The 24,527-nt window shown below is 33.9% G+C and overlaps 1 protein-coding gene across 1 annotated transcript in view; it reads left to right on the top strand.

The window, feature by feature from the left end:
- Window positions 1-18,867, top strand: part of LOC134531971 (protein takeout-like) — a 60,994-nt gene extending 42,127 nt beyond the window's left edge. Inside the window, exons 2-6 of the mRNA XM_063368075.1 lie at window positions 5,172-5,264; window positions 7,005-7,152; window positions 10,625-10,758; window positions 13,111-13,260; window positions 16,908-18,867. Coding sequence (XP_063224145.1) covers window positions 5,172-5,264; window positions 7,005-7,152; window positions 10,625-10,758; window positions 13,111-13,260; window positions 16,908-17,065 — 683 coding nt within the window. The 3' untranslated portion in view covers window positions 17,066-18,867. The remainder of the gene's footprint in view (window positions 1-5,171; window positions 5,265-7,004; window positions 7,153-10,624; window positions 10,759-13,110; window positions 13,261-16,907) is intronic.
- The last annotated feature ends 5,660 nt before the right edge of the window (window positions 18,868-24,527 follow it).

The following is a 24,527-nucleotide window of genomic DNA, read 5'->3' as shown; positions in this document are numbered from 1 at the left end:
ACTGTGACGCAATCTTCAGAATATATTAGAAGATCGCCCCAGGTCTGCCGCACTTTTTTCCGTTTCAAATTGAACACTACAAAATAAACAAAAAAGACAAGAAACTTGTTGTTCAAGTGGGTTCTCGTAGCTCTCTCTCGCCTATCCTCTTGTCCGGGCGCTGACGTACGTGAATATTAACCACCTTTACAACAACAAAAAATGAAAGACACATGCCAAGATGATTGGTACTAACTACGTGTTCTATTCAGAGAAAAAAAAGGAGGTTTTGATCGCGACGCGTAGGATGCCCGAAGAAACCTTGGAGCACATCAGGAGCGCGTTGCCCCCCCCCCCCCCCCCGCTGTGACGTCAAGGCGGTTGGTTGCTCAAGACCTCGGAGATAAGCCCCGAAGTAGGAGGACCTTGCCATCGGTGATCCGCGTTGCGCAACTCCGAGACAAACCGGTCCTGCGCACGTCACAAAACCTCCTCCTGCAGCACATCAATGCTCCAAAAAAAAAAAAAAGCCAACCATAATAAAACACAACCAGAAAAGAAATAAAAAATATCCATTACGTCATTAGCCGTTGTCATGGCCACGACCATCGTCGCAGACAAGTACTAATCACCACACGGGATGATCAAGCGAGGAACATAAATTCTGTGGGAAGTGTATACCTACCGCACTCCGCCATCTGCGCGGCACGAGAAAACTTAATTTGTTTTATAGTTACTCCTTCTTCCTCGCTTTGGGGTCGAGGCCATGCCATTGCACAGCTAATTGTGCGCCCAACGTTACGGAACGACCTGTTGCCAGCCATCTCCAAGGTTAAAGGCATCGCCAACCAATTGTCATCTTGCCGAACGGGGGCTTTAAAATTTCGTGTTCAAAATGTTATTGTTTTTTTAAATATCTCGTTTTTTTTATCACACATGTATTTAAAATTAATTCTAAACATTACAACATTTGATTGTTTATAAAAGGCTTTTACTACGAAACATTAAATTGTTTTTTTTTAAATTTTAAATATAATTTATTGCAAATTTTTATGTTATTAAATTTTTAGTTTACTATTTCAATTTAAGTTTCCCTGAATTCCAAAAAAAAAAAAAAAACTAACGTTTCTATGGTTTGGGTAAAATCTTATTTTTATTGATTTTATTAATTATAGTCTAAAAATTAATAGTTTAATTTTAATGTTAATAGGTTACACACCAACAGTTAATTTAAAACTGTAATTACGTGAATGTTTTCACGCTTTTAATACAAGCTGGGATTGACGTAAATATTTACTTTTAAGTTCATAAAAACCTATAAATATGGAGGGGAAAAATCACGAAATAAGAGGAGCTAAATAATTGAGGAAACTTATGTGTGCATGAAGCCAAAAAACCATGGTTTCTGGAACTCGCTCTATGAATATTATTGAAGGTGCGACCCCAAACTGAAGTCTATACGTTTTGGGCTCGGTATTTCCATACGGCCATTTACAGCCGAGCTGTGGGTGGTCCCTGTGGTTAGTCATGATTGGATGAGGGTCTAGGCAATCACTATGAGTCTGCGCTTTAGCTGCAGTAGCCTTTACTTGGAATAGTTTTTCAATCGTCATAGTTCATTAAAATCACAAATTCCCGATGTCATTTAATTTATATCCATTTTCTGTTTTGGTGTTATTTCTGTGCTTTTTTTTTAAATTTAAAATGCAGCTTCTTGGAATAATATGTGGCTTTAGTTGGAAATAATTATAATTTGTTGGGCTTGGTCAAAGTGGAGTGCACGTCCTATTTCATTGCTATGCTATGCTATTGCTTAGCTATTTATGTATTACATGATATCTGCTAAATGCTTTTTGAGACTAGTAAAAATCCTTCTGCCGGTTTGTCTTACACAGGTCTTGTTGCAGGAGCATGGCATTTCATGAAAACCTGGAATATCCTTTGAAACTTCTTTGTTTTTCATATTGTTGCATGGTTTCAGTTTATTGACTGGCTGCAGAACTGTTTGCCAGGTGTGATAAAAAAATAGTGTGAATGAAGTTTTAAAGTAGCAAATGCTGAACGCTACACATATTTTCAGTAATGAACCCGATAGCCTGGTCCGTTGAGATAGCCAGTGTAAAGTTCGAACAAGTTGCGACTTGTCAGTCAGCTTCCAGAGCCGTGAGAGTGAGGTCGTGTTTACCGTGTCTTTTCCGGAGACCCGGAAATTTGGCGGATTTGTCTGGCCTCAGTGTAGAATTCGAAGTCATAGGTGAGCCCAACAACCCAAATTCCCATTGGCGGATTTCTCAGTGAGAAAACTCTTATCCTTGTTAATTGGAACTACCTTATTCACTTACTTCTCTCATTTGAGCATCGTTGGGTAATGGTCGTAGAGGGGCGTGTCCAAATAACTGCGGTACAATCATGAACACACTGCGAGAGTGTGAAGATTTGCATTCTGACTTGCAACTAAATGGATGCACGAAATCTCCGTGTATCCGAACATGTTTCGAACCACTCGTTAACATTAAGTTTTGTTTGCGAAAGAGAGACCAGAAGAAATGGGTCGTGCTGAAATTAAAACGTTTAGACGCCATTCCCGACATTGAGAGTGCCACGAACGAGCAGCTGAAGGCCCTCCGAGAAACCTTCCAGAAATGCTCCCAATCATGGAATCCTCATTCGGATGAGTGCCAATCGCCAGCTAAGGATATTATTTTTAAAGAGGATAATTCAAATGTGATAAAATCTTATTACTTTTTTCGTAATAAAATATTCACCATATTTTTACGTTCACACCTCGTATGTTATTGCTGAAAAATGTTCATTGTGGTTCCAGCTTTCAGTGTAAGAAGTTATTTAATTGCTATTCATAATTTGGGATTCTCTGTCTCAGAGTTACTACTGGGAATCAGGCGTTTCTCGACAAGTTGCAGTTCACGTTATATACTAGATTCGTCACAGATATTCTGTGCTCTATTGATTAGGGTGGATATGACTTAAATTTGTGGTCTGGGTGATGATGGTACCTGTCTGCGTTTTTGAGTTCTCTACGTGATTTCAGACTATTTTTACACGATGACCAGTCATGATAGCTTTGAGGCCAGGTCTCACTTGTCATGTTTTTTTTAAATTCTTTACTTTATTATCGTTTATACAATTTAAAAGATTCTTTCTGAAATTCTGATACGACACTTCAACAGCATTTCTTCTGTTACCAATTAGTTTAATACAATGGATGTAAAAAGTCGTATAAGTGTTCCAAACTTTTATTACTTGCACGACAATTAACACCCGCTGTATTCACTAAATGAATTTATTTAAAATTAATCGCGACAACAACCAATGCAATATAGAGGTATCGTTATTGAATTTCAAAATTAAAACTTAATTAATAGTAGTGGCGAAAAATTAAAAGAAAATAAATTAATATGGCGTTTGAGAATGAGCCTTAATTACATTATAATTGGCCGACACTCTATTATTTGGTCTAACGAATTAATTATTTAAATATTAAAATTTTTAAGTGAGACATTTTTAGTGGCGGTATATTACAGGGCAAAGTGGAAAGTGAATGCCTGAACTGTTTTGCCACCCTAAGGAGTAGCATAAAGTCAATAATAAGGCAAAGATTTGTATAGGCTGCTTATAATAATGGAACATGCATTTATAGTTGTTATGACCGGAATAATAAGAAAAACTCAATGGTGGCTCATAAAGTTATCTTCATACACAAACATTTTTTTCTACAATACTTTTACTCCAAATGATGAAATATAATTAAACAAGACATTTTAAAATGCACTTAGTTAAACGTATAACATATATAATATAATATAACATATAAGAAATTCATGCATGAAAATTTTTTGTGAGAGTCCGTAGTTTACTAAAACATATCACATAAAACGATTCAATTGGCCACGGTTTACTTTCGTAATTTATACATGAAATAAAAGCATGAAAACATATAAATCTATACTTGTATCAATACATGTTTGAGGTAGTGGATAAGAAAAAAAAATTATTAAGTGCTTTTTATCTTAAAATTTTATATAATTTCAAAATTTTTTGACACATCTAACAAACAATAAAATTCCTGCTTGGATAATAATTAGGTTAAGTCCGTTTGAACGAGCATTTGTGGCATTTAAGAAATGAGCGACAAGTTAGCCAACCGTACAAAATATTCAACACACAATCAACTTGTCGTTAAAGTTTCCCTGCGGGGTTTGTGAAGCATGTCACAGACTGACAGGACAGCAACGAATGGCATGTTCTTAATTGGCTTCATGTTCTGAGAAATTTGTTTGCCTACGTTCCAACTTCTGTTTTTTTTTTTTCAAAGCTTTTCTAGTTTTTGCTTACACGATTGCCTGGTTTAGAAAGGGCTGTCCAAAAACGTTGCAGTTTCACCACATGGTTTAAACGTCCGGACAGAAAGATTTAACATATTCAATGCGTCAATATATCATTATATCTAGCTTATTGAGTTTATAAGGTATTCCTGAATATTTTCTGTATTAAATAGCTTTCAAGTATATCCATGAACTGTGCTGACATTTGTTTATAAGCACTGACTAGTCGATAACCCTCATTAAGATACTAAGATACTAAAGGATGCCCTTTTTTTCTGGACTAGTATTAATTTCTAAACTTATGTAGCGCATGTGTATTTTGTAAATATTTTTATTAGGGTGAGTGTGGATTAAGAACAACGGTTACAAAACTCTTTACCATTTTTGTGAGTAGCAATAGGCGTATTTATTCAAATCTTAATATAATTAGTTATGAATAGAATGAAAGCAAATATTTCTTAACACTTGTCGATATCTTTTTTAATTTTTTTGTAGAGACCTTTTTTCATTCTTGCTAAATTTTCTAAATGATAACAATAATAGAAAAGCCTATTTTATATTACTTAAAAAGGGCTACATACTATTAAAACATAACATACAAATGTAGATAAAGAAAATATTGAAACAAAATTAGCAAAATTTCACTTTCCCAAATCGAAAACAAACTGATCTGCAATTGTTCTTTTAAAAAAATCCATGTAATATTTAAATTTAATAATATATTACCATGCTTTACGAATAATTTTTGTACAATGGTTAAATTATTTCCTAGCAATATATTACTCGTTTTTCTCAAACATGAATTTTTATTTTTGGATTTTTAAATGTGTCTTCAAAAATTTGTTTCAGCTTCCTACCTGAAGATATGCCACAAGAAAGATCCAGCCTTAAACATGTGCCTCAAGGAATCCATAAACACGTTGCTCAGGCGTTTGGCCACAGGTGAGTGAGCAACACATCGCTGAGTTGGTTAGGTTTAAATCATAATTTAATGCAAAATAACGATCAGCGTTGCTATATAGTACCAGTACGTACATTACCTACACCAAATTAATTACAAAATAAGCCAAAAGGAAATTTCAATAAACAGTTGTACATTGAAAATTTCATAAGGCCAAAATATGTACTAAGATAGGTTTCAGTTCATAAATTATTTCCGGGAAAATTTCACCGGATTAGTATTTCGAATTGAGTTCTTTATACAAAAAGTTATCACGAAAATAATTATTTTCTATAACAGAAAATATTTATATTGTTTGGAATATAAAATATCTAGAACATACCTGTTGTTTATCAAGCCCTCTTATCTGTGTTATACACAAAAGCCACTTTCTGCTCCAGATTATGTACTAAATAATCATATATCCTACAAGATAAATTTCATTTCTTTTCGTTATTAAAAATTTTCGGTACTGTTAAACTTAATTTGAAAAACGTATAATAATGTTCGCAGGCTTTCACGGCCATTGTCCGAAGTAGCTTGGCTTCTGGGTTGTAGCCGTGTCCTTGGCGAGTATTTCAATGACGTTTCGGTAGACATTGCAGTTGCCATCATCAGGGAGCAGTTACCTAGCCGTGTCCTTGGCAAATAATTCACCGACGTTTCGGTCGACATTGCAGTCGCCATCACCAGGGAGAATTTACCTACAGTAGGTAACAGCTCCCTGATGATGGCAACTGCAATGTCGACCGAAACGTCGGTGAAATTATTCGCCAAGGACACGGTTACGACCCAGAAGCCAAGATACTACTTGAAACACGAATGTTTTATTAATTTTATATTTGATATCTGTTTTGGAAAACTATTGTGTTTGTTTCGTCATTTCGTTTTGTCGTGTTTTTGTCTCGTTTCAGTGGTTGTGTTGAATTATTTTGGGTTCAATATTTTTGTGATGTCATCATTTGTGGGTTTTTTTTCGTTCTCTTCTGTTTTGGAAAACTATTGTGTTTGTTTCGTCTTTTCGTTTTGTCGTGTTTTTGTCTCGTTTGAACTGTAGTACTGAATTTTTTTGGGTTCAATATTTTTGTGCTGTCATCATTTTGGTTTTTTTTAGTTCTCTTAGTTCATTTTTCTTTGTTTTTCTTTGTTTGTTGACCATATTCCTGTTATGGAATATTATGTGGTATTTATATCCTGTTGACAACAGCAAATTTTTGCTTAATTTGTGTTTTTTGTCTTTTGGGTATTTTTTTTAGTTTTATTCTACAGACATACTTGTTCTTAGCAATGGCGTATGTCCAAAAGCTTACATCAAGTCATGCACTCCCGTTGCACAAATCTTTCAAAGATAATATTGATATATTAATTTAAAAAATCAGGCTACATTTATGGAATATTTTTTTTTGGAAAAGCATGGAATGCATACCATAGGGACACCTGTATTTCGCGAATACATTTAGTGTCAAGGTATTTCACAAAATACTGTAGCTTTTCTCCTGTGGTTATTGGCTGAGGTCGGGGAGAGGTGTCGTCCCGCTCTTGACGGGGCCGATGAGAATGTGGTCACCGTACTGCTGCAACCTCACAATTTGTCACGAATCTTAGCAAAAGCTACAGTATTTTGTGAAATACCTTTGACACGGAAATTTATTCGCGAAATACAGGTGTCCCTATAGCATACAATTAAAAAGGAATACTTTGGGCGCCACTGCTGGACGGTACGCATGCTGTGTTGCCGGCAGGTTCCAAGGAGCTGGACGTACCGCCTCTGGACCCGCTCTACATCCCGCTGCTGGAGTTCGACCTGGGCAAGGACAACGTCAGCCTCAAGCTGCTCCTGAAGAACGTCAACCTGTTCGGCCTGAGCGCCATGAACATCCTCTCCGTCAAGTGAGCTCCCCGCCCCTCCCCCACCCCCCATCAAAAAACATCAAAAGAACACATTCATATAACGAAACAAGTGTACTTTATTAGAAAAGAATTTAAATGTTTAAATGGTTGAATATGAAGCGAAATAAATCAAAGGAAAGGACTGAAATGTGTGGAAATGTAATCTACTTGAACATATCAATGTGAAATAACCGAAATAATCTTAAACGATACAAATGAGTTGATGTAAGTTTTTGGACATACGCCATTGCTAAAAACTTTTTCTGTTGAAGAAAAACTAAAAAATAAAGATAAAGAAATATATAAATAAAACCCATAAAAAGACAAAAAAACACAAAATTAAGCAAAAAATTTATGTTGTCAACAAGGATATAAACACCACAAAATATTCCGTGACAGGAATATGGTCAACAAAAAAAGAAAAACAAAGAAAAAGAAAAATGTACTAAGAGAACGAAAAAAACCCACAAATGATGACGACACAGAAATATTGAACCCAAAAAATTCAGCACAACGGTTAAAACGATACAAAACACGACAAAACGAAAAGACGAAACAACACAATAGTTTTCCAAAACAGAAAAGAACGATAAAAAAAAACACAAATGATGACAGCGCAAAAATATTGAACCCAAAAGAATTCAGCACAACAGTTGAGACGAGACAAAAAACACGACAAAACGAAAAAGACGAAACGAACACAATAGTTTTACCAAAACAGAAAAACTATTGTGTTTGTTTCGTCTTTTTCGTTTTGTCGTGTTTTTTGTCTCGTCTCAACTGTTGTGCTGAATTATTTTGGGTTCAATATTTTTGTGCTGTCATCATTTGTGTTTTTTTTTATCGTTCTATTCTGTTTTGGAAAACTATTGTTTGTTTCGTCTTTTCGTTTTGTCGTGTTTTGTTTCGTTTCAACCGTTGTGCTGAATTTTTCGGGTTCAATATTTCTGTGTCGTCATCATTTGTGGGTTTTTTTCGTTCTCTTAGTACATTTTTCTTTGTTTTTCTTTGTTTTGTTGACCATATTCCTGTCACGGAATATTTTGTGGTGTTTATATCCTTGTTGACAACAGCAATTTTTTGCTTAATTTTGTGTTTTTGTCTTTTTTTTAGGTTTTATTTATATATTTCTTTATTTTTATTTTTTTAGTTTTTCTTCAACAGAAAAAGTTTTTAGCAATGGCGTATGACCAAAAACTTACATCAAGTCATGCACTCCCATTGCACAAATCTTTCAAAGATGATACAAATGAGAATGAAATAAATCCACATATACCGAAAACAGTCGGAAACCTATATAACAAATAAAATCACTTAATACAATACAAATTGAATTATTTGTACCCAAGTGTAATTAAATAAATAAAATGAAGTAAAATTACATGAAAAAGCATCAAAAGAACGATATAACGAAATAAGTGTACTTTAATATAAACGAATTTGAATGATTAAATGCATGAATTGTAACGAAATATATCAAAGGAAAGGACTGAAATGTGTGAAAATGTAATCTACTTGAACATATTAATGTGATATAACCGAAATAATCTGAAACTCACTCTCAAAGCCCGGTTCACACGACCTAGTTTTCTATAAAAATTAAAATCACAACGTTTAATTAGGTTCTTTAAAAATACACGTGAACGCATTTCACCTTAAATCAACAAAGAACACTGGTTTCAAATTCTCCTAAGTATCTTTGTAAATTTATCCTTATCATAGAAGAGTTACGTGTCCAAAAGTTATTTTTTTTTTCGTTGAACGTTGACCCACAAGTATATTCTTGCGTATGAGAGAAAAAAAATCTTTAGAGAACAGTTAAAATTGCATTCAAAAACATACACGTGTTTTTTCCTCGCGTGCGTCTACTTTGTTTAAACCAAAAACACACAATTCCGAATTTGAAATACGGCGTGCTTTCTTCGAAGATACTCGATTGTTTCAGGTGAATACTTAGTTTGAAAAGTCCGTGAATTTACTGCAATATCTATCATTGTAGGATATACTCCACAATCCTATGCATACGCGGGTAAATGTCACCTGTTCATTGGTTGCCGACTGGCGAGACGTACTCAACTTTCTGACCAGTGCTTCGAAACTACTTTGGTCGATGGTTCTTCATTGGCCAAGAGTTTTCCCAATAAACTGTGTTCTGATAGTGGAAGCAGTACAGAGGTAAGCATTTTTTTTTTTTAGTTCAATTCTATAATCGAATGAATCCTTTAAAAAATCCTTTAACCTCTCTAGAACGCTAAAAATACGACTTTTATTAATGTAGAAAGGTGTTGAGTACTTGTTACTTTTTGATAAAAAAAATGTTCTTCTAATTTATGTTATTGTAATTTTTCAGTCTTCATTTACATTTCATATCCTTTGTGGCAATAAAATAAAAATATTAAAAGTTTTTTTTTTTAAATTTTAAACACGTTGTATTCATATATTTTTTCTTTGAAATAAACAAACTTTTTTCAAAAAAAATATATTAACATTTTTTATCACTATTCAATCTTTTTTTAATATATAAGATCATTAAATTGTGCAGTTCCTTTCAGTAAAATGTATTGAACTTTTCAAGTGAATTCCTACGTGTGTCGAATTTTCATTGATAGGCCATTTTTTTGTTAAATTCGAGAAATATTTGATATTTAACTTAAACTGACTACAATTTAAAGCAATCACAAAATAAAATTGTTTCACTTATGCCAGAGAAATTATATTTACCAGCCGTCTTTGGAAAAGCCCATTTTATTTGACAACGTGCCACATAAAAAGAATTATTTTTTTTTTTAATATTTCAAGTATGTTCTGCACTTGCAAGCTTGTTGTTTGAAAGTTTTGCGAGTGTAATGCGTGTGTCGCTGACGGCGGCGTTATGCGCGCCCGTGAATCCGCGATTATTCACTTTAAAATCCAAGTATTTTCCTGGAATCGGAAATTTGTGGTGCTGCGTGGACTCACGCCAGATCTTATTCTAGGTTTGGATTTTTTGATATAAACACGTTGCGTGTTGGATGTGTCACGTATAGAGACCTGAAAAATTCGCGAATTAATTTCGTGTTATGCTAAAATTCAAATAATTATACCTAGGTGCTGCTTCTGCCATTGGTCCACTGTTAATCTGGAGGACTGAGGGCCAATTAGAGACCCTCACTCATAGAAGTGTCGAATCACAGGCCATCCAGTCGAGACGACTCACAAGTCAGCGGCCAATGTACAGGTGGCATTTTCCCGAGTGTGTAGAGGATGGTGGTTGAACCCGCGAATTTTTCCGGTCTCTAGTCACGGCACGAACTGCGCTTTGGGTTCGCGCCCACTTTTGGGATTCACTTGCGCACCGAGAAAGAGATGCCCTTCTCCATGTTGGGGGGCCGAAGCGCAGCCCGATGAACAAAAGCAACAAAAATGAAATGTTTCGTTGGCAGGTGAAACATTCAAAACTGAGATGACGAAGCTTGAATGTTTCGCGCCGCAGGTCCAGCATCGAGGACCACAAGATGGAGGTGACCAGCAAGATCCCTCTCCTGGACTTCCGCGGCGAGTACTCCTCGGAGGGCCGCGTGATGGAGTTCCCCGTCTACAGCTCGGGCAGCTTCTCCGTCAACATGAGTACGTTCTTTTTTTATCTTTTCCCGACCTAACTAAAAAAAAAAAATTGGTTGTCTGTAAAGTCGGTTTACGGACGATAGTTTAACGTGACAACGTCATAACCAAACCTTGATGAAATGATTGCATACTTTTATGAATAAAACTGAATCATTTTTATTGAATAATCACTTTTTTGTATGGTTACAAAGAAGGAGTGAAATGAAATCTACAATTTAATTTATAAATTTACTTTTATTTGCACTCAATAATTCAAATAAGTTTATTACTTTAACGAAGAGATTATTTTAAATATAACTTTTATACATGTTTGCTATTTAATTTCTTCCAATCTGTGTTATTCTGTTAAGGATAGGACGATGATAGGAGAAGTAGGAAACGAATGGGAGTGTTTCAAGTTTAATGTGCCTCGAAAAAGTCAAATCGATGGTTGTTCCAATCGAGTGGAAGAGAGATAGATGCGGCGCAAGCGTACAATGAGCGTAACGAGACACAGCGCAACGGGACAATGTACGTAACGGGTCACTTTTTCGTGCGTGCAGCAGGCGTTCATCGATTTATTAGACGTTGTCACGTCAAAACCTAAGTGTATTTGGGAGAGGTCTGGGTTAGGGAGAGACTCTAAGTGGGTCTAAGGCCGAAGCCCATACGCTCTAATCATGAGGGGTTTAAGCCATGCAGGAGAGGTCGCATGCATCTTGTGCTAGGAGGGTACTGGCCAGCTTTGGTAACTCCACACACTGACTATACAAGACTAAAAACTAGATTAAGTTGGGCCCAGGTAAAACCTGGACCGACACAGGGAAAACCCTAGGCAGTTTACTTGCGGGATGCAAAAAATTTCATGCATTAAGGACAAGCAGGTTGGTTCCGGAAGAAGAGTTGGACAGAGTAGAAATAAGCTACTAAGCAAAAAAGCGGGAACTTGGACATTTGCTGCCCGAATTTCGTTTGGTGGCACTGGTTGTTTCGGAGGCGACTTTCGTCGTTTCCCACCAGGCTGCCAGCCAGCCTATACTTAAATATAAAATTTATTATTTTAGAACCCCGCTGGGCCAAAACACTACTGGATATAGTCGGGCTCCTATGTTCTTTTTTATTAGAGCCCCGCTGGGCCAGAAAAAGACAGAACATGAGAAGATGGAGCGGCTCTAGTTTTGTTTGTCCTCCCTCCCGGCGCGAGAGCACATCCAGCGCTGATTGGCGGGCCTGCCTGCCTGTCGCGTTGGTACTGGTTGTCAGGGAGGCGGAGGGACGGGGCAAGGTCGTGCGGGTGGGGGACTCCGCCTGCCACTCAAGTTGCGAAGAGATGGTCCGCTCGGGGAAGTGGTTGTTTCGGACAAGTGGTCCTTCGACTAAAAGAACTTCAGAGAAGTGGTAATTCGGAAAATTCCATCGACTAAGAGGAGTTTGGAGATGTGGTTATTCCGAAAAGTGGTCCTTCGTCTAAAAGGATTTCGGAGAAGTGGTCATTCGGACAAATAATGAGCCCTGTGGAGGCCAAGGTTTTTAAATAGAAGTGGCTGATATCATATTTTAATTTTTTAATTTTTAATTTCATCAAGCATGAAAATATATTGTCAGAATTTATTTTACCCTCCGTAAAGATGAAACTTTTCAAATTTGTTTTCAACCACGTTAATTATAGAGGTTAAAAAATATATTAAGACTTTGATTGCACACATTGTGTTAGTTATTTAATTTTATAATCATAATTTTTATATTATAGCATTACCCTTAAATTCATATAAATACACTATAAACAATTTTTGTACTTTTACATGGAAAATTGTTGGATACTAAGTTGCCAACGACATCACTTGTAAAACTGCAAGCTTTTTACCAATTGTAATTTTACAAAGCTCTGCCTTGAAGTTTTACAAGTTATATCTTTGGCAACTGAGTTTATATGGCACTTTCCTTGTAAAAGTATAAAAAAAAATGTTTACAGCTTAGAGCTCTTGTATTTAATGTTTCGTCTCGACTTTTCTTAACATACTGAAATAATTTTTCAATGGTAGTAAATAGTCACGAATGTGTTTATAATTATGATTATTTTCTTGACATCCTTCGGCTCACAAATTACATTTAGTAAAAATATCCTGATGGTAAACGTAATAAATTTATCGTGATAACTTTTCGGTAAAAGTACCTTAAATAAAGAATTCATAATTTTTGAACAGATGGATTTTTTTTAATATTAAATATACATGTGCATGTAATACAAAACATTAAGGAAAAAAATGAGGGTCATCTTCATTTTGACACAATTTTTCCTCTGTCCAAGGTTCATTGAGGAAGAGGGATCTATCAGGTTCCACGCAATGCAGAGGAACAGGTGGGCTCGTGTTCCAGGTGACGTCACGGCCATGTGGTTCATATACCTGCAGCACACCGGCCTCAACGTGACCAGGTACCTGATGATAGAGAACTTCGGACTGGACGTCATCCCGTCGTCCATTGGGTACCACTTCGGCGGCGCGTTGGACGGCGACAACAATCTCGGTAACTCACATCGGGAAGAGAAAGGATTCCTCGCCTGAAATGGTTTTCTTTTCCCTCCAGGGAGCAAGAGTATAAAACGTGTTCAAAAAAGTTTTTAATTTTTATTTTCAAGAGTGAGGTTTTTAAAATATTAGATATCGACAGCAAACCTGTAGCAAGGATTTGAATATTATTTCCCCCTAATTTGGAATGAACGCGAGTCAAAAATTTTGATACTTTGCTTTTGTGTAGGAGAAGTATCGACAATAAATGATATTTCTGAGGCAAACGCTGTTTACAAAGTAATTTTATCATAAATTATTATTTTTTGCATACTTTCACGTTTAAAATATATTTGGAATCAAATCATTAAGTACGCAGAGAACGAATAGTGAAGGAAAAATTCTCAAAAATACGAATATTAACATAATGAAAATGTCTGAAATGATTAAAAAATAACTGTTTTCAATTTATGTGCCAAATTCTTTTTTGAATGGTTTTTATAGTTTTGTTTTAAGATTTGCATAAATTATTAAGATATCATTACTTTAAAATCGTGTCTGTCAATTATAATGATATTTAATATTAAATTCTTCTCTACTAATAAGAAAATACATTTATCCAATACTCTCACTCACTAAAGCAAAAGATTATTTTTGTTTGTGACTAAATACATAAGCAGAGATTATGATAAAAGTTATTATGCACGTTATTATCGTTTGCCACTACATAAATAAAAACAGTAAACATTATAAAATATCAAACATTATAAAAGTAAAACACCCTTTATAGGCGTAATTTTTACTTCGCAAATCCTCAATTTCAATAATATCAGAAATAATAGATATATAATTTTAGAATTATATATCTTATTCCTAATAATTATTGGAATAAAAATAATAGTTTATACATTATGTAATTTATGTTATTCATACACTTGAAATTAATTGCTTACTTTGTTTAAGATTTAACACTTTACATAATAAATTATTAATATTAACTTACACTCACACCGGCCTTTTGGTGGAGAGGTTCCTATAGGACTTCTCACTATGAGTCTTGCCGGGTTTGATTTCCAGTCGAATAGCGATTTTCCGCCATTGGACAGTTTCCTTCCTGAGTTAACGACTGGAGTTTTGTGTTATCCACTCACTTTCCTACTGCGGTTGGCAATCCTAAGCCACTGCAAAATTCCCCCCCCCCACCCCCAATTGAGAACCACAGGTGCGCCAGAACTTTCCTCTCCCACGGCGCTATCAACGGTCACCACCCTCGCAAAACAACCAATCAGGTATTATCTTTGAAAGATTTGTGCAATGGGAGTGCATGACTTGATGTAAGCTTTTGGATGTACGCCATTGCTAAGCACATGTAGTCTGTAGAAGAAAACTACAAAAAACACAAAATACAAAAAACACAAATTAAGCAAAAAATTACTGTTGTCAACAGGATATAAAAACCACATAATATTCCATAACAGGAATATGGTCAACAAACAAAGAAAAACAAAGAAAAATGGACAACAGAACGAAAAAAAAAAACACAAATGATGACAGCACAAATATATTGAACCCAAAAAAATTCAGCACAACAGTTGAAATGAGACAAAAACACAGCAAAACGAAAATACGAAACAAACACAATAGTTTTCCAAAAACAGAAACAAGTGACGTTTCGGGAACTGCTATCTGCTCCCGTCCTCAGGCAGAGACGCACCTGGTACGAAAACACAGGTGCGACTCCAATCAGGTCTCATCGTCGTCATAAACACTCGCATGTTCATAGAACGTGATAAACAGTAACTATACAGATTGACATTGACAAATATATTATTTAGCTTGGGCATAAAAATAAAAATTTAGCTCGTGGAACTTCAGCCATGTACATCCACTACAGAGACCCTTGCCCAAAAAAGATATATTCCTTAAAATGGTTCTAAAGAATGTCCATTAGCAGTCAATTGTTTGATTCAAATCAGCGGAGAGGGAAGAATGAGGGAATCCAGTAGGGAGGCATGATGTTATTTTCAGCTCATGAAATTTTTCTGCCTCTCGTGGATATTTTACGCAAAGAAATCACACGCTAATTTATTCCACGTCATATCTTGTAACAAAACTTATTAATCACATTGCCTAATAGTTTGTCGTAACGATTTAACCTAATCCAACATTATTTACTTCACCTTAGCTGTTTTTTTAGTCGATGCAAGTTGTGGTGGGTAGAACCTTCACCCACTGAGCACATATTAAAATTCTTAATGGATTCTGTTTCCAACATTTTTGTATACGTGCTGAAAAGTATTCAGAACAATAGATAATTAAACCAATCATATTTATGCTCCAAAATGAACGTAAACGACAATATTTTAAAAACATTGTAGCATTTGCAATGGTATGTTTTGATATAAGTTAAAAAAAAATATTTTTTCAAAATGTATTTAATCTATAAAAGATATTTCAAATTTTGGAGCTGAGCACTAAAGCTCTTTGATATCACGAGTAAAATAAATCTTATTGCCAATAATGATTCAAAGAAATAGATTTCTGTGATATTATTTTAACAGCTAGCTGAAAATATGCTAATATATGAAATATACATAGAACCAGACCATGCAATTTGCAATGTTCCGGCATTGAAGGTTACTGTAGATGACATAAGCTGGTCATTGTTCAAATGAAAGTACTGACATAATTCTCCAATTCTGTGTCGGTTGTCTGTGATAACCGAGTTGAGTGATGAGTGTCATTTTCACGACACAGGCTTAAATATGCATGTAATGATATCAACGCTTATAGAAAAAAAACACGTTTCAAACTGAACTTAAAGAACGTTTGCAATGAAAGTACATTTTTGGCATGATTTTTAGTATAAAAAATAATAACAATGATCTCTAGAATGTTACAAACATAACTTCATGGGGAAATAAAGCAAACCTGTTAGGGAAATTCTATAATTAATGTTTTTTTTTAAATTGGCAATCGTCACATAAAATAAGAAAATATGTAATGGATATATTAATTTTTGATAGCTGCTGTGCTGCTGTAATTTAATTTAACCTTTGAGTGAGAACTTAAAAAAATTAATTAAATAAATAGAAATAACGTAATACGCCATATTTATAGTATTGACATCTTTAAAACAATAAATATATATATATTAAAATTTTAAATCTTTTTATGTAGGTATGAAAGCAAACTTTTTTTTTGTTTTATATTATGTATTTTTTGAGTGTTTCAATATATATTCAAAATTCTGACATATTGAAATATGAAGACCAATTTTTGTTACTTAAAAATATGTCCAAATATTTCTGAAAATGGTAAGTTAGACAAAATGTTTAAAAGGCCAATAAAAATTAACGTGACTCGGGGGGCATAAATCACTATGTCACAAAAAAAAACATATTTTTCGAGAGAGTAGTTTAAAGAATTTTAAATAGAGCCTCTCTTATATACTCAACTGTATGTGATTTTTTTGAAATATCGTAGACCTTAGTGTTGTATGCCAATAGAAAGAAAGTTAGACGGCGGTAAAGTTTTTTTTTTTTTACCCAAAAGTGGACATGGTGTTTTGTGCCGTCGAGGCGCAGGTACTTGTATTTTAAACACAAGTCAGTGCGTGTTTCGGCGGCTAACACTTACCGGCCCTTCTTCTTTCTTCGCACGCAGGCGAGGTGACGAACGTGTTCCTGAACGAGAACTCCAACGAGATCTTCAACGACATGAAGCCCAAGATCGTGAAGTCGCTGAGCGAGATATTCTCGGTGATCGCAAACCAGATCCTCAGCGCCTACCCCAAGGAGGTGCTGCTTCCCTCACGAAGATGAAAGGACACTTGGTTATTCTTGGTGGGGTGGGGAGGGGGCAGGTTGGTGGTGAGGAGTGTAAAATGAGGGTCGCTCTTCCACTTTGTCACCGTTTGCCCGCAACCAGTCTGTAAACACAGTCAGGACTAAAATATTTTCTTTCGGTCAGAATCATCGCGAGTCAAAATTAAACACTTAACTTTGGTGTAGAGGAAGTATGTACAATATTTACAAATTTCAAACAAAACTCCAATTTCCTTTTTCTCTTTATACTCTCATGTTTTGGTCCAATACTTTTGAAAGGAAAAAAAAAATTATGTCGAAATAACTAAAATGCAAAACCTGTAGTGAAAAATATCAAAATTTATATACATTTTTTTATAATATTGTGTAAGTGGGCTTAAGAAATGTACAGCCAAAATATAAGTATATTTAATGGTTTATAATTTGGTTTGTTTGATTTGATATTTGTGTCGAATATGTGGCATAAAATGTTTAGTAAGCCCCCCTTTATTTTTCACAAACAAGTGCTCTGAAAAAAGTTAAAGCATCATTACCATACAACATATTATAAATCACGAATACTGGTGCAATTTAATACTGAAGAAAACATTTATGCCTTTAAGCCTCGATGGATGTTTTCGTGCAGTATTCACTAAAAGCTTGTAACAGAACTACTGGCTGAGCAAATATACAATCATCTATGAAATTTATTATGAAATAAAATGTCTCTAGTTCGCTCACAAATACTGAAATTAATATATATTCGTGTAATTGTGATTATGTTACTTTTTTATAAGTTTTACTATGTTTTTCACATATAAGTAGGCCTTACATTTTCAACATCATAATTTTTTTGTTATCTGTTTTCAAACACACACTCATAAGGCTATATATATATATATATATATATATATATATATATATATCCTTTATTACTGGAATCATCAGTAAACAGTAATCTTATTATCAACTATTTTCACTTTGTAGGGAAACATTCCAGTCAATATTGCGCAAAACCAAATACCAAAATACATTCCATTAAGACGGTCAGATGATTGCTAAATATTTCGCAGTAATTTCCATAAAAGCTTCCCAGGAAACTTCCAAGGAATTTCCCAATGAAAATTCCTTCGTGGCAAACCCGCGTTTATCGTATGTTTTTGTTTTTCATATGTTAAACGTGTTTCCTTTGGTATTAGTTCTACATTATTCGCATAAACTTTAAAGATTATTAATTTAAAAGGTGTTATGGTGATTGTATTACTTTTTAAAACATACTTTATTTGTTTGAAATGCATAAATATTTTTTCCCAAAATTATATTACATAAAAAATGTCCCTAACATCATAAGGCATTTATTGTACATTACTTGAGTCAAGAATTGTATTATCCTCTTTTCTTGCTTCACATTTGAGGTGATTTAAAGACCTATCACAAATATGTAGATTGAAAGGAAAAATCACGGAAAAGCATTTATTTTCCATAAATGGTATTTTTACAGGAAACCGTTAAATTATATTCAAACGAAATTATTTATTTAGAAAGTATAGTTTTCCTTCAGAGAAAAATTGTTTATTAACATTATTACTAAATTAGATAAAACTTTTTAATTTTGATTTATTTTTACTATCAAAACTATATTAAACATTAATTTTGAGTTCTTTCAAACAATTGTAGTTTTTAGGAAACGTAAAGGGAATTTTTTTCTTCAAAAATCTTTTGCAAGCGTTTTTTTTTTTTCAATTTGAAGTGCTTAGTGAATTAATTTAGTTGTAGTGAAGAGAAACACGCATAGACAAGAAAATTTAGTTCAATTAGTACTACACATGTAGTCATAGATAAAGTCAATGCTTTTGTTCCTAGTTTAGTTGCTTCCATGTAACAGAATGAAATACGTTCTGTATTTAAGTAACTTTTCGTGTGACATGAACGTTGTAAAATCTGTGTTGTAATTTTTTGAATTTATTTAAATTTCTATGATGCAAAAAATACAAGAAGTTATGTGTTACAAATTAGTATTAAGTGTTTTTGTATATTATTTGCAGTTGTTTCCCAATAAATACCAAAGTGCCTTATTCGAGATAATGTGTGAATAATTGTAAACCTTTGAACTACTTTAGAAATATTTTATTTATTTAAATTCATATGAACTATAATTTTAAACCTAAGCACAAAAATCTCATTCCTATGGTTGTATAAATACGCAAAGGCTTTCGAAAGCTGTTGTTAATGGTTATCCTGAAATATAGTTCAACAAGTTAATGTTGGAATAATGCCTCCTAACCAACAAATAGAATGGTACCATTCTTCACTATAAGTTTCATTTTCAAAAAAATTCCAACCGCCAAAAACGAGATGTCCTTACTTATCCCCTGGCGAATATTTGGAAATGAGTTTAGTATGGTTATCTTCTTCCGTTTTGCTGAGCATGTAATTCAAATATATGGGAAATACACGGCTGAAGTTGAGGATGTGAAGTGTGTTTTCTCGTATTCTCGTAGTGCTTCTATGCTCCTTCACAGGCTCTGATCTGACGTAAAATCTAGCGTATCTGGGCAATAACACGGTCGGAGTTCAGAAGTCAAAAGCACGACTAGGAAACACTGGCCTTCATCAACGTCCGCAATGTTGACCAAACGGAAGCCTCCCCACCGTTTGATACTCAGGATATTGTTTCATATTCACACGATGTTTTTAAAAAAGACCAATGATGTACACAAATATAATGCAAATTAAAAAATTTCTTGGTTCAAGTCAGTCAAAAAACAAGGTAGGGACAGTTTCCGAACAAGAAATATTTTTTAAAATTGGTTCAGGACCAAGAATTACTGAGAAAATAAATGTGTACGCCACTATTAAATATATGCATTTAGATTTAAAGTAACTTTTACTTTTAAAGGTATATTTTCAAAGCAATGTTTTCCAAACAAATTGTACTCTTGTCCCATCCCACCTTGGGTCTAATAGTCTTTAGATGGAAATGTCTGATTCGTAAGTTGGGACTAAAACATCACTAATAGTTTCATTTGTTGGTTAACCCTGTAATTATTTTGCATAGTTCACAGAATAAACGTTCGTTATTAAGTAAATTTGCGCATGATTCATGAGCACAGGCACTGCACTCGTCACAATTAAGCCAGTCTTCATTAGATGATGAGTATGGTAGGTAAAATACAATGAAGTGCTAGTATTCCTATTTAGAAGTCACAATCTTCCGAGATTTTCTTAAATTATTTGCTTTGTTTGAAGGGTTTACAGCACTTTTAGTTGAAAAATTGTCATTCTGCTAATGTTCTTTCCAGAATTTGTGTTTTGAAAATCGTTTGTGTTTCTCTTGCGTTGATAATTTGTTTTCTTAACTCGTATTTGTTTGGCGTTCCCTTCAATACTTTCGCCCCCAGTAATTTTCTTCTTCCTTTTCTTGCAGCAGTGGCAACAGGATGTGGGATTGTATCTTCAAATATGAGACATTGTTGTGCTATTGTAGTCTGAAGAAGAAGCTGGAACATCCCTCTGCGAGGAAACTACGTCTGACTGGTGATTGAAGGTTCCAGACGATTGGTCGGCTGCAAAGTTTGTAGGTGTTGTTAGATTCTACTAATGATGAATCAGCTTGAGAGATCTGTCAGCGACTAAAGAAAGTGGCGGATTCATAATTTTGAAAAATGCTCTGTTGATGGCCAAATTTCAGTTAGTCTGAATCCTCTGTTTGCATTTGCCATCGCTGCTGCACTACTATATGATTGACTGAAGGCGAAGACAGCCGTTATTCCACAAATATTCTGCCAGGGTGTTCTTTATTCCATCGTTGAACTTCTTGGTTTTAATAACAGATAGTGGGCCCAAAAATGCCAATGTCTTACGCCTGTAGTGTGTGAGGGTAAGCTGAGTAATATGACACAAATTTAGGAACAGTATTCAAGTACTGACATACATTTAAGTGGATGGTATGGCGATCAACTATGAGAAGCACTTGGTTTTCTTTTGATGGTCTAATGTGCATTACAAAGTGCTTCATGTATGACAAAAATAAATCTGCTCTAACCCATCCACGGCCAATAGCTCCAGTTAGTAAGATAGAGCCCCTCGGGAGAACAATATAAAATAATGTTTCTCTCTCTTTTTTTTTTTTTTTTTTAGAAAAACATGAAAGCAGGAGGGACTAAATTACCACAGGTGTTCACACATTATCGTCGTAAAATTTTTGAATGTTGCAGAAATCGTAAAATAAAAAACATTAACCTGTTTTTTGCCATGTTGCCTAACATAGAAAACCAAGTTGATAGAGTAACAAGAACATAAAGTGTTAGTCCTGATGGTTTTTTTTAAACATAAAAATACATTTATCCCTACAAAGGTAGATGGAAAAGTATGTAGTGCTGCGATAAGCATGTATTCGACGATAAAGGGATACATCTGTAGCCAAACCTCCGAATACTTAAATAAATAATTTTAATAAAAGATTCAACATTGAGTTTTGGACTTTCAACGTTTCGTGCAAGAATGAGATTTTTTGAGGTACTACTTCGCTTCCCGTATAAAATATTTTTAAAGAAAAGTAAAGCAAGAGCTGATGAAGACCAAGTAGATTTTATGGATAGTAAGGAGAAGATCCAAAGAGCTTTCAAGGAGAATCAAGATATTCTAGTAAACATCCCTAAGGTAGGGTTTGGAAACACGAACAATGTAAACATGTCCAGAGGATCCTTTGCAGATCCAGATCCTATAGAATAACTGGTACTGACATAAACTTGGTTTCACAGTTTAAAGTTATACTAGAAACCATTTCCAATGGACACAGTATTGAGTGGAGAAGTTTGCAGCCCACTCAAAAGAAACTGCTTAGTTCTATGTGCACTTACATGGGTGGCATTTTATGAACTTACAGTTTCAAGAATTATAGTGCACTAAGCCACAGAAACAAAAAATTTAATCTTTCCTAGCGGTCAATTGTCCGAAAAAAGCTGCCGAGACGAGGAATAAAAACGTTTATCTTTACAGACAAAAATTCTTTAGAAAATATTTGCGAGAATAATGGAATTAAGATGTTCTAAACAGTTTGTGATTTAACTTCGAACCAATGATTAGCAGTCAGTTACCATAAACTCACCAAAAAAAAAGAGAATCCAATCCTTGATACACTTGTCACAAAACAGACAGCAGCATTAGCAAAAATAAAAATGATACCAAATCTGAAGACTCTGATTAATTTATTAATTTAGACATAAGAGCTATAATATTTACATACATCAGTGTGTGTTTATCAGAAACAGTTTTATTTGCACTAATAGTATTTGTGGTTGAAAATGTTTGATCTGGCATTTCTGAAAAAAAATATTTTACGTAAGTCTATTTATAAAATAAGTTTTATTTGTTTTAGTGCCATCTTAAAATTAAACGTTTTCTCAACCCTTCATTGTTAAATATATATTTTTGTTATATATAACATTTTATATTTAACTAAATTAAGAATAAACATCAATAAATTCAATAAAACTTTCTTAGGTTCATTATGAAATTATTTCATTAATATCTTTCGTAAATATCATCTGGAACTGTTCTATTTTATTTAATTGTGATTTTTATTTGCGCCCAAAATAGTTTCGATTACTATTAGAGTTGTATTTGATATTTTGAAACAATCTTTCATTTTTGATTTTCTATTGTACTTCAACAGTAAAATGTAGGCACTAAAAGAAAATTAAGAATAATGTTATTTACAAAGAATAAAGTTCAACAAACTGAAACTTTGTATTTAAAAAAAAGTATTTTTTATTTAATTAATATCAGAAGTATTTTTAATTTAATTAATTGAATTTTTATTAGTAAATAAAAAGTATTGGCATGTGAAGTCATGTAATTAATATCTATAAGATTATCTTAAAACGTTTCTTCCAATTATACTACAGAAAAATTTATACCATCAAGAATACAAAATAATGACTATCGATTTAATAAAATAATGTTTACCAAACCAAGAACTGTTTACTCTCATTATAGATTTTTTCTAAACAAATAAAACAATAAAATAATAATTTTGGTCAGTTCTTTAAATTAAAATCTCCACTGTGGGACGTACGAATCCCAAGACTACTCTTATGCATCCTCTCACTAATATCATCCTCGCAAAATCCACAAATAGCTTTAGCGTTCATTATTTTAGCTTCAGCAGTGTTCGTCTCATCTTATGCCACCTTCCGTTTGGGGAACATATATTTAATACTAATAACAGAGAAGTTAAGCCCTTATGAAAATTAATCTTCACCAGTTTATAAAATATCGTTAATTATTTCAGGAGAAGCATTATCATTTAACTTTACTTCCAGAAAGAAAAAAATGAGTTGTGACCAGAATGTGACTACCAGAAATCCCAAGATTATAAAATTAGAAGAGGATGTGGATTTATCCATTAAACAAGTCCCGATAATATTAGACCACAAATTATTTAAATCATCTTTTTTACAGTAGACTAACACTCTAAGACTGACCTTTTCCAGAAAATCTGTTTAATGTTTAAAAATAACTGGCGTATTATAACTTTTTTGATTCGTCCCTTAAATGATTCTTACGGTATGAAAGACTGATTTAAACTTTTATATTGGACATTCGCCATAGCAAGTTTACACTTCGTGTCATCGAGGAAACCCGAAGAACGGAAAAAGCGAAAGGAAAACGCACAAACACAAACAGAAAGCCAAGCCAGAATTAGCCTATATAAATTTTTATAATGCATAGAGAGCATAAAAAATTCAGAGGAAGGAATTAGTCACAACAATGTCACAGCACAGATGAACCTAGTAGGCTAACGAATAGACAGTTACGATAAGAATAGTAAACACAAATAAATAAAATCCTTGGATAACAGAAAGACAAACAGACGAACCTAACGATTATTTAAAGCGGATATTCTGTACAACAGAGCGACTCACAGGCGAACTCAGTGATGAGAATAAGCACATATTCTAGACAACACTACGATGACAGCACAGACGACCACAGTGGCTTCCGTATACAGAACATTTGTGACGTTTCGGGAATTGACATCTGTTCCCATCATCAGGCACAAATCGACTGTTAGCGAACACTGGAGTAAGTCAAACACATATAAACCCCCTGTTTTCCAGTGTTTTCATATGTAATAATGAAAGTATGTATACTGTTATTGAGAAACTAAATAAAGTAATTAATTTTAAGAAAAAATATTTTTTTGATCCTTACTCAATACTAAGTAGTAATTACTTAGGTTTATTGCGTTTTTATTTTAAATCACAATTTAAGAAAACTTAACAGTTGTATTTTGGTAAACAATTTCAATAAAAAATTTAACCAGAGATTTTTTTTTGTTTAGCCAAACAAAAATTTTTTTTTTTTACAATTCTGCTTGAAAATCAACTAAAACATTGATGTATACTTTTAACCTAATGAAATACGCAATTAAATCAAATATCCATTTCTTGACATATATTTGAAACCATTTTAA

Source organism: Bacillus rossius, chromosome 5, assembly GCF_032445375.1.
Source record: "Bacillus rossius redtenbacheri isolate Brsri chromosome 5, Brsri_v3, whole genome shotgun sequence".
In the NCBI taxonomy this organism is placed as follows: Eukaryota; Metazoa; Arthropoda; class Insecta; order Phasmatodea; family Bacillidae; genus Bacillus; species Bacillus rossius.
The sequence above is the reverse complement of the archived record's forward strand: the minus strand, read 5'-3'. Positions and strand labels throughout refer to the sequence as shown.